This window comes from Teleopsis dalmanni, chromosome X (genome assembly GCF_002237135.1).
Source record: "Teleopsis dalmanni isolate 2A chromosome X, ASM223713v2, whole genome shotgun sequence".
NCBI classification, from domain to species: domain Eukaryota; kingdom Metazoa; phylum Arthropoda; class Insecta; order Diptera; family Diopsidae; genus Teleopsis; species Teleopsis dalmanni.
Window position 1 is genome coordinate 90,061,277 of NC_051848.1, and position 12,205 is coordinate 90,073,481.

The window sequence follows — 12,205 nt, forward strand, 5'->3', positions numbered from 1 at the left end:
CAAACTACATAAACTTAAAATATCGAAAAATATACAGCGCGCGAATTTTAAATGAGAATTTCCGAAAACCTTTCGGTCACAATGTAAGTTAGAATTGCAAAATAACATTTCTAATAAGCGGACGAGTTTTCAAGCCGGTCTCCGAGAAATTTAAATTCGTAGTCTTAAAACTGTTTGTAATAAGTATTCTTGTAACTACCACTTTTGTTATTAAGATTTAAAAACGAGTTCCACAGAAGCTAACACGAAGCAAAGCCTACAATACCAATAGGAAATACAATGGGAAATCTTATAGTAATCCTGATATTTGTATACATATCAACGTATGCAAATGAGTAATCAAAATCCTCCCTTAGAGAGAGGACATACGATAAGCATCCTAAAGAAACGTAATGCTTATCTGGTACTAGACGCATCAAACACGTTGCCCCTGATAAAAGCCTACTAAACATTGCACCTACAGCAGCATTGCTTGCATTTTCCGATTTAGCGAGTCCAAAAAATAAAATTGAAATCCAAAGAGGCATACAACGGTATGTCAATATTAAACTTAGTCCTCTAAAAGTCAATTCAAAAGGTGCTAAAATAAATAAAACTGACAAAGATAGTGCACCCACAAGCATACTTTCTGGTAATAGATTTGCTGAACTTTTCGATGACAGCAAGAAAAATTACTACACATTCGTTATCGTTATTAAAGGTATTGAGTCAGATGTAGAACCCATCGAGATCACAAATGCCCTAAGTGGAAAAGACTTCAGCGCTAGAGTCGTTATAAATATTGTTAATAAAGATAAAATCCCATAACCCATGTTTATTGTTGAACTTCACTCGGAAGCTTCTAAGCTAGAAAAAAATGAGAGCTATCCCATCTACATCCTGTAATACTTACTTCACCGCAGAATTAGTCACACTAAGTCATATTGGACTCTTCGTACAGTGTGCGTAGTATGTGGTTTCACCGTAGTTCGGAATGCGATAAAAAAATCGCAAATTACAGAGGCTATCTTATTGAGAGAGAACTAAAGCACAGGTACGCTCTGCAGAAAGAAGCCTTGCGTAATTGTACAAGAAGTACACCCATCAAATTGGTTAAAGTACTCCAACCTTTATTTTCTAAGCCTGTGACAACAGGTGTTTCAGATGCTAATGTCGTTAAATCTGACAAACAACAAGCCTCTCCAGTTCAAAGTAATAGTTTGGAAATGATGATCTCCACTCTTACCCAGAGCTAAACTCAGTTTTTGTTAAAATGCAAAGCTAAATAATGCAAATGTTTCTAGGTATAAATACCCATAACTAAGTGCAAGTCACATCAATATGCCTTAAGCAGTAAGGAAAATATATAACTCTGTCGGCAATTTACTGCCCCCCTCGTTACAACATTGCTGAGAATCAATTTACAGATTATTTCTTAACTCTAAGTTACAGTTTTTTTACAACAGGAGACTACAACGCCAAGTACATGTATTGGAGTGCACGGAAATGGTTGTAATTCAGAAGGTAAACAGTTTTACAATTCTATTCGAAATAGAAAAAATTCACTAGACGTGAACTCTCCTGGGCAGTCAAGATATTGGCCTGCAGATAATAATAAAATACCAGACCTAATAGACTTCGCTGTGATCAAAGACAAAGCAGAAACTTTATCTCAATATACACAAGCTGCGATTTGTCTTCTGATCATTCTCCAGTCATATTTTGCTTACTTGATGGTCCTCAGTTACGAGACTATTCCCATAGCTTTATAAGTCCTAGAACAAACTGACTCGAATATAAAAAGTGCATAACTTCACACATACACAAAAACTACAAAATAAAGTGAGAGTCTCATATTGAAGACACAATCTCGGTGTTAAACTCAATGCTATTTTCTGCAGCAGAAAACTATATCCCTAAAGACAATAAAATTTACATATCCAATAAAGAAATTACAAATAATGACTTAGAGAATATAGTTTTACAAAAATCACCTTCATCAAAAATCTTATTCAAGGATGCCCAACGGAGACTTAGAACTGCATTAAGTAGGGAACCAAAGTCATGCAATATAATTATATTCAAGACTTATGTCCAAATGGCATAAAATGTTTATCCTTATGGAATGCTAGGAAAGGTATAAATTCCCCCATAGCATTCGATTTTCCAATAAGAAACTTTCTCGAAAACTGGGCGCAAAGCGATAAAGAAAGATCTAACGTTTTTGCTGATTACCTAAAAGAGGTGTTCCAACTAAATCCAGCAACAGAATATTATGACTTTATCACTCAGCATCTACATGCACCATCTATTGACATGAATATCACGGCCAATGATCTTGATCAAATAATCACAAACAGGTTAGATTGCAAAAAGGCACTCGGACTATCATGATAAAAAACTTACCCGTTTCGACCATATATTTTGTCACAAGACTTTTTAGTGCCATTATTAAATTAGACTTTTAGCTAAGAGAGTGGAAAACGTCCATGATTATTATGATTCATAAATCAGGTCACGATCCCACGCTTGCCTCTTCATACAGGCCAATAAGCTTACTGCCATGCCTTTCTAAACTCTTTGAAAGAGCACTGCTTTTAAAGCTAAAACCTTGACGTTCAAAACCTAATATCCTCCCACCAGTTTGGTTTTAGGGAAAAACATGGAACTATTTGGCAAGTGCATTGTATAACGAACGAAATAAGACACACATTTGAGCTCAGAGAATATTGTTCGGCGGTTTTTCTCGATGTTAAACAAGCATTTGACAAAATATGGCATAATGGGCTCATATATAAGAAACGCTGTTTATTTCCTGCAAATGTTTACTCAGTTTGAGAATCATATCTGCATAACAGAAGCATGAAAATTAAATGTAAATCATATACTTCTATTCTAATTACTCCCAATTGACTTCTAATTCCCAATTGAAGCTGGCGTTCCACAAGGAAGTGTTCTTGGCCCTATCTTGTATGTACTTTACACATCTGATATCCCGATGAGTAGTTCAGTTGTCACCACAACGTTTCCTAATAATTCGGCAATTTTATGCCAAAGCAAAAACTCTGTGCAAACTTCAAACCGACTTCTATCTCACTTATTTTGGGTGGAGAAATGGCTGTGAAAATAGGGATCAAAATAAATGAACTAAAATGTACACACGTCATTTTTACCTTTAATCGGAGTACATTTTCAACAATTTTACTAAATAACATTCCCATACCACAAGCAGATAACATAACGTTCTTAGGTATTCACCTAGACAGACGACCTATTTGGCCCAAACATATTGACACCAAAAAAATTCAGATGAAGCTCCAAGCTTCTAAATTGAATTGGCTCATTAATAACAGATCTTCCATGTGCCTAGAGTATAAAGTATTCTTGTATAACTGAATCATAAAACCAATATGAACTTAAGGTATCCAGCTACATAGTAATGCTAGTGTTTCAAATATTGAAATTATCCAAAGAGCTCAGTCAAAAATATTGAGAATAATCACTGTAGTCCCATGGTATATTAGGAATGAAAGCATTTACCGATATCTATAAATTCCTCTAGTTAAAGCTAAATTTCTTCTTTCAATTACTTCTCCCTTAAAAGGAGCTGACTGTCCAACTATTAAGTACAATTCAATAGCTTAAAGTAAAAACCGCACCTTTCTTTTAAGTGATCTGATAAAATTGAAAGTAGCTTAATAAACCATCTAACATTCACTCCAATGAAACTTAACCCATTGATCTCAGTGAAGTCCGTAATATAAGGTTTAATTATTTTATTTTATACAATGTATATTCAAAATAAAAATTGTTATATCATGTAATTAGTGATAAGATTTTAAAACTTATTGTTAGTCTGATTGTAACATAAGAGAAGATACAATAATAAATGTATAGGTATTTAAAAAAAAAAAAGTGGGTAGTTCTGTTCAGCTTTTAACTAATTACTCATTTTCAAATTTTAACTTACGGCTCCGCACTTTTTAATACAATTTCTCGGATACAGATACTCCTACTCACACTTGAAATATTTGAAGTACTTTTTCAGTCTCAAGTACGCTTTAAATACTTCTTTAATCAATGCGCACAGTATTTTCTTTATTTTTGAGGACTGCAATTTTTATTTATTGCTCCAGAAAACAAAAAGGAAAAATATTATCAAATTAATTAAGTTGCCGGGTAAAGTTTCAAGTTTTTAGGGCGCATAATTAGGATTTATTAAGTGCTTTTTTCACGGAGATATTTTGATTAAAGTTTCTTAAACAGGTAATATAATAAAAACCTGTAAAAATAAACTAATTTATTTGATAAATGTAAAACTACGAGGAAGTAAGCGACTTCACAGCAACCATTTTCTAACCAGATGAGTAAGTATCTTTAGCATAAATGAGCTTTTTTGCGGATTGCATACTAATTTATACTATCGTATCTATTAAAAGCAAACAATAAACAAAAACTGGAAATAAATACAAAAACTTTGTATAATTTAAATACAAATAAATACATGCATTTCTTCAAAGTTAATAAAAGTTTTTAGAAACATATTAAAAGTTCTACTGCTTTTTGTTTTAATAGCTTTATTTTAGCAATACAAATGTCATATTGTCAAAAAAAAGACAACTTTGATTTTTTTTTTGCATATCAAAATAAATTCCACAAAATAAAAGTTATGTCTAGTCGTGACATGTTTAATAATCAATCCATAAATATGACAAGACTGTAATATATTGGAACGGACAACGACAAACCACGAACTATGAGATCTATTGTGTTCAAAACTTTATAGTAAAATAGATTCTCTGATTATATTGACAGAGAAACAAAAGTGTGAAACCAACGTTTTAAAAATAGTTTATAAGAATTGAGCTGTTCAATAAACGTGTGACGGATCAGCTATTCATTAATTTTAAACGCATTTCAATATATCGTCATTCATAAGAACCTAAGCAAAATATTATTTTGATATATCAGTTCCTCCTTCCTTCCTGTTTAAAATATATTTCAAGTTTCCGTGTCAATGAAAGAAACTGAATATTGTGTGGTTATAAGATATCATACCAAAATGATAAGTATGGTAGGTGCAGTTGGTCTTTAAAAAAAGTGCATTTACTTGTCGCACAGGTTCGGAAAACGATTAACTTGAAGGACGTCCAAAAACTACAACAACACCAAAAAACATTGCCAAAAGTACAAGATGTAGTTTTGGAAAATTATTAACCGATTCGGACTTTCGAAAACGATTTTGTTTGTTTCTTCATGACAATAGATGTGATTTGGTTCTACCACCAATAAGATGCCATTCTGGTATTCTGGTTCTACAGAATAAAAACAAGTTGTGAAGGAAACAAGGTGAATCCGTCTTTTCGGCTCCTAAGCAAGTTCAATAACATGCAATAAAAGGGATTTTGTTGGTAAATGAACTCAAAATAATATCTAATGCTATTATAATGATAATTAACTGATATACCAGTGTTGGATTGATCAGAGTTTGTATTTCTTAAAAATTAGGGGCTCGCTTTGATTGCTTTTTAGGTTGCAAAATTTATTAAATAGTTTAAATGTTTTGTTGACCAAAGAGGAGAGAACCAGTGGTACCTCACTTTTGTATAAGTCTTGTATTTTGACTTTTTTAATGTTACAATTAGGTCTGGTTGTCGGGATCGCTTTCAACGTTAGTGTTCCTGAGATGAATTCAAAGGCTGAAAAAGATGATTGCATTACTAAATACTGAGCTTTAAAACTAAGAAAAAACTTTATTTTGTGCGACTTATTATCGAATTATTGACGTATTGATTATTGACCTATAATGTTTTCTTTTTTGACAAATTCTCTTTCTAAGATACGATCTTAGTAAAACCGCAGATGTGTCTGTTCAATAGCCTAAATAGTACTTACATCAAAATAATAGAAAATAAATAGTTTAATCGGAGACTAATATAAGCAATACGATTATAGTGGATTATGGTACTAGCAATCTATAATAACTTAAGAAGACATATTTAGCCCTTTGAAAAAATACAAAAATGTTTCTTATTGACCATTTTTTATTACTAGATAGAGATAGCAGTTCTAGAATAGTATTTTCCCTTTCACCCAGATTAAAGCCGGATATTTATAGAGACCGTAACTGGAAGTCTCAATCTTTTCCAAGCGAAGCTTATTGTGACTAAGCCAAGTTAAAATTTTCGGATTAAAATATTTAATTACGTTATGTTTTTTTAGAAAAAATAATAGTTTTTAAAAAATAAAATATAAAAACATAATTATTAATTTATTCCAGTCAAAGAAAGTAATAATGTCCTTAAGAGATGAAGAGAAAGTTTTTGATCTCATATGTAGGTAATAACCCTGGAATAAAAATGTATTCAGTCGTTGTGAAGTGTGAATATTCACGAAACATCTGTCAAAGTTTAATAACAATTTGATTGACGGGTTACAGTTACTAGTTGGAGAAAAATTTCGATTAGTTGTCTTTATGGTACATATGTTAGTTTTTCGATTTTCATATTAAAGCAAATGTTTAATCACACTGTAAATATATTCTGTAATTGATTCTTAGTTGGCAAATATACAGTCAAGGTGCTTATTATTTTTTTCAATATTATAATTCATAGTCAGTGTTGGCGTCTATTCGAACACTGATAGTCATTTATAGTTAATGAACCATATTTCGTGAATATGTGTAGTGGGATGGGTGTATCTTAAATATATGCTTTCATTTATGTGGACTGCTGGCACTCACCCATAGATACGCAAATTGAAAGGTAAAGTTTTTACTGATGTCATGTAGATACGTAAAGATGTAAGGCGATCTAATGATAATAAATCCTCATCAAGTGTTAGAATGCTGCCGATAGCAGTGTTGGTGCCACCTCTACTATTGTTGGCACTGTTGCTGCCTACAGCGTTTGTAGTACCACTGGTACCGCCATGGTTGTCAGTATTATGTAAAGTGGCTGTTAAATGCTGCCCACTGCCAGTCAAAGTTGTAGTTGTTGTTAGAGATGGTGACAACGATGTAACTGCAATGTCTGCTTGTGTTGCTGTTGAGAAAGACGATGACGCCTGAGAAGATGACACGATAAGTGACGTTGATGAAGACGATGACGAAGCTGATAATGATGATGATGATGATGATGATGATGATGATGCAGAAGTACTGCCAGCACTTAAGGATGATATAGATGATGATGCTGAAGCTCCTGATGTAGATGTTGATGTTGCTAATTGAGAAGCAGCAATTGTTTCACGGTTGAGTGCTGCAGATTGTGTCAGGAGTTGCAACTTCTTGATTTGCTAAAAAGAAAAAAACCATAATTAAACATAGAGCATAAAAATATGGAAATATGAAAAATATTTGTCAATCAATTAAAACTTCTTTCCATTCCAAAATTCGATATGCATTCATAGTAAATTTAAATTGAATAGTTGTATAAATGGCATCAGCACATGTACTAAATACGTTTCCTAGAGGAAGCCGATTGAAACCTTCATATGTCGTTCTGCGCATACTTTATACTTGTAATTACTTTTGCTAGAAGTACTTCACCGCATATAAGAAACTTTTGATTTGTAAAAACTTTACACCTTCGCAGAAAAGTTATAATTATTAATAAATAAAGTAACTCATAATAAAAACCCGCACATACTTAATTTAGTTTAAAGTTATGAAAGCGTAGATACTTGTGTAAAATATGTACTTCAGCCTTAAGTATTTTAGTTGAGTTTTAGACAAATTAATTATAATCTGTAATCTGTGTATAGTACACTCGGAAGTGTTGAAACGATAGTTTAGAACTGATTATGTGCTTAAAGGAAAGAACTTTTAATGAGTTCGCTTTAATCTATAATGTAAATTAAAATTACTATGAAAATACTCTACTGGCTTCAACGCATAACGTATTAATTTTGTTAACAAATTGGGTAAATACACTTTTTTGTGCATTTTTCCGGATTACAAAATTTTACAACTTTTAAAAGCTTAGAACAATTTCATAGCAGCTCTTGATTATAAATTTATGAAGGAGCACGAGAGCGCTTAAATAATAGTGCACCGTTTTACATTCCTTTTAATCAACGTGATTAAGTGCAAGTGCAGCGTGCACCGCATCACATAGAAGGAAACCCATGAGCTTGTGAAAAATTTCTTCCTTCTAGTGCAAATAATTTTCCTTCGTTTAAAGGATGTTTAAACTTAAATCATAAAATACTCGCAAATTTCTTTTAGAGTAAATACACATCGGTCTGGTTCAGAATTGGTAAAGAAAGTTTATGGTGATTTTGAAATGAAATTTTGATCAATATTATTGATTTTTCTGTTAAAGTTAAGAATAAGAGAATTTAATATCGTTTTGCTAAGCTAAGATATCGCTTAGAAGCATGTTTAATAAAGTTTTAGTGGTAGTGAACATACAAAATAAAGTGTCTGATTTCATTGAACTTGGTAAATACCAGCGCGATCCTTGCCACTGTTCTCTCCAAGTTGACACACAGCCTCCACGTGGCCCCCTCTGCAATTAACTACAATTATCCGTGCGTAATGAACTAATGTGTGCAGCGAAATTCTTCTCATGGATATATAAGGATATGCGTCGAGCCTGGAACCAACCATTTAAAAACTCCTTTCAATAAGGAGTAGATAAGGAAGTGATCTACTGATGACGACAAACGCAAACGTTATAAAGTACACTATTTAAAAAACCTGGAATGTCCAAACTCTTTACAGAGAAGGTGCATCTATATAGCTGGTTAATGTCCTTAAGAAATATAAGAAATATAAGGCTGACGTTACTGCCTCCCAGAAAATACGATAAACGGGACAAGGATGTTCTAGACGAGAACATTGTGTCATCTACTGCAGCTGCCATGCTAGGAAGCACAAATTTAGAGTCGGGTTTGCGATACGCCGACAGTTGAGCAAAATGATCTCAACCTTCAGTCCTATATATGAAAGGTTTGCTAAAATTTGTATTAAGGCAAAATTTTTCTATATTACTCTAATTTGTGCAGATGTCTCCACGAAAGATAAAGTTGACCAAGGAAACTTTTTATACATAGTTTCATGACACAAAAATGGTTGTAGGAGAGTTCAACACAAAGATGAATAAAGAACTTATCTTTGGTGCTACTGTCGCAAAGTTCAGCCTTTACACAAAAACTTCTGATAATTGAAGAAGACTGATTGATTTCGCCGCAGCTAGAAATATGGTAATTAGTAGCACCAGATTCCAGCATTCCAGCTGTATGACTAGACGCAACTACTTCCATCTACTACGCTCTTTGGCAGTGAAAACGAACTTGGCAATAGACCCGAATAGATACCGAAAAATGCAAAGTACTTACAGACCATCTGTCTACAGTTTTTATTCCAAACATTAATGAAGCCCCAAATAGTACAACTGAAGAAAAGTATTACAGCAAACGCAACAACTAGATCTTCTGATACGAAAATTCTTGATTTTCGACATAAGAGTTGAAATTAAAAAACTAAAAATTAATAAATCACCCGGCTATAACTTAATTACTTCAAAAATATTAAAGAAGTAACCAGATCAAGTAATATTACTACTGTGAAAAATTTTTAATATTATCGTCACAAAAGACTTTATCCCTTCTCAATTCAGGGTGGCTTAAATTAACATGATACTTAAACCGGGAAAAACTGCTGAAGATGTTTAATCATATAGACCAATCAGTCTTTTATCGATTATGTCCAAGTTGTTGGAAAATCTTTTCTTTACCAGATTAGTGCCCATAAAAGCATAGTACAATAGAGCAAGTACACGGAGTGGTTAATATTATTTACATGGCATTTGACAAAATGAATTACTGCACAGCAGCATTTCTATCTCAGGCATTAGATAAAGTTTGGCATAATGGCTTATTGTTTAAGCTTAAAAATATGCTTTCAACTAATTACTACATTTTCTTAAAATCCTACATCGACAAGAAATATCAACATTGTAACTAATTTAGGCTGGATTGCCACAAAGCAGTGTTTTGGGACCTGTGTTACACTTACTCTTCACAAGTGACTTGCCAACCACAATTGGTACCGACATTGGAATTTTTGCCGATGATACTGTGATGATTGTTACAGATAAAAATCACCAGTTAGCATTCAATAAACTACAGCCGGCGCTAAATGACATATCCCAGTCGCTTAAAACCTGAAGAATAAAAGCAAATAAGTCCAATTCTTCACAAATAACTTTTACAATAACAAGAAATATATGCGCACTGGTACGCCTTAACGATGTTTTAATCCCCTAATCTACCCAAGCAAAATATTTAGGGATACACTTTGACACAAAACTAACTTGGAAGCATCATATTTTTACAAAAAGGACAGCACTTGACATCAGACTGTGGGAGCTCTACTGGATACTGAACAAAAGCTTAAAACTCTCAAGCGAAGATGAACTTTTTACCTACAAAGCTATACTTAAGCCAATATGAACTTATAGCATTGAACTCTGGGGAACTGCTGCATTCCAATCCAAACCCAAATGCTCCTAGATATATGAGAAATGAATGTATACACCACAATCTCAACATGTCCGATCTTATAAAAAGTCAAGCCAGAAATCACAAAAAAGGTACGCAACATCATCCTAACCATTTTATTCACATATTCCGACTTCAACAGATGAATGTGCTACTGAGCACAGTCTATTCAAGCCCACAAAAATTTTATGTATTTAGTAACTTTCTCTTATATATTGTTTCTTGTCTTTTCTTAAGTGACAGATAAGATAAGTGATTAATCTCATTATGGTCTTCGAGTGATATGAATTGAGCTATTAGTTCTTTACTCTTTTAGTGTCATTGCCATTCCATGACCATAAGAGTCATACTCTATTTAACTGCTTTGCTCAAACCTCACCTGTGTTAAATGGAACTCTCATCTTTAATGCGGTTATTTGTATTTATACGACGTAAAATCGCATCTATCTTGACATATGTCAGACTTTACCATAAAGAACTTACCGCTGTGAATGCGATTAAAAATCCCTATACTTTTTTCTTACTCACTGCAGTTCCTACTGTTTTCAACATTTTGACGTTGTATTTTTTTACACGTTGATTTAATATTTGAATTTCAAATATTAAATTTCGTTGTACTTTTTAATTGCTATTTCGGAGCATATCAAGTTTGTTATTATCGTATATGCAGAGCATTGGGATACAGGAGAGCAGGTGAAGAATGACACTGGCACTGTGGCAGTGGCATATTTTATTTCTTAATAATGCGTGCAACGTGAATGTCAACTTATGAAAATAGTTGGTAAGTGTCCTCGTTTCTACTTTTTATGTTATATCAGTCGCTTTAGTCGCTTTCCTTCCCATTTAAGACAGTTCGGTTGATTTTAGCTTGTTGTGGCGCATCAAGATTCCACGAATCCGTTGGCTTGACTAAGCCTGATGCAGTTGCTTCATCAAAGCATAAAAGTTATTTTCAAAGTATTTTTACAATCTTCACAATGATGTGAAAAGTTTTACTTTATTTTGCATTTAATGAGATTTTGCTTAGCTTTTCGTCTTGCGTGTATAAAATGCACAATATTAAATAAGTTGAAAAGCATTCCATTTGGAAATACTTTTGAAGAGTTTCTTATAATAATTGTTTATACTCTTAAAACTGGTGAAACACACGTCTGACGTCTAAAATTTTAAAATTACTTATTCTGATATAAAATTAAAATTTTTCTGTAAGAATTTACTACATGTTATATGTCTTTAAAACAAATTCACATATCCAAAACGTTGAAGTTAAAATTTTTTAATAATTATTAATAGGTAAATTTATTTTAAGAAAATTACTCTGTTCCTTTACATTTGGTCAACATTGTGTCTATCAGGGAGTCTCCTTCAGGAGAGATATGTACAATTTATTGCTCTAATAAATACTGAACTCTACCACATGATAATTCAGTAATGTTTTTGTTTTGGTTTTTCCTTAATATATTAATGAATTATATAAAAACTAATTCTATTTAAAATTATTATAAAATATCACAAATAAATGAGGGAAGTGCCTAACGAGCGATTCAGCAACAGTCGCTGGCTACAGTAGCTGACGACTTTCGCTACAGTCCAATTAGGTAAATTGATACATTTGTCGACGGTGCCCGGTTGTGCTTATTTTAATGATAATAATTATTATAACGGCAACTTACCATTAATACTATTTTCAACTATTAAAAAAGATTAAAACTTATAACGA

The 12,205-nt window shown here is 32.7% G+C and overlaps 1 protein-coding gene across 1 annotated transcript in view; it reads right to left on the reverse strand.

Annotated features, from left to right (window-relative positions):
- LOC119688690 (serine-rich adhesin for platelets) overlaps nt 1–12,205 on the reverse strand; it is a 124,789-nt gene that overhangs the window by 48,051 nt on the left and 64,533 nt on the right. Inside the window, exon 9 of the mRNA XM_038103357.1 lies at nt 6,722–7,275. Within this exon, the coding sequence (XP_037959285.1) occupies nt 6,722–7,275 (554 nt within the window). The remainder of the gene's footprint in view (nt 1–6,721; nt 7,276–12,205) is intronic.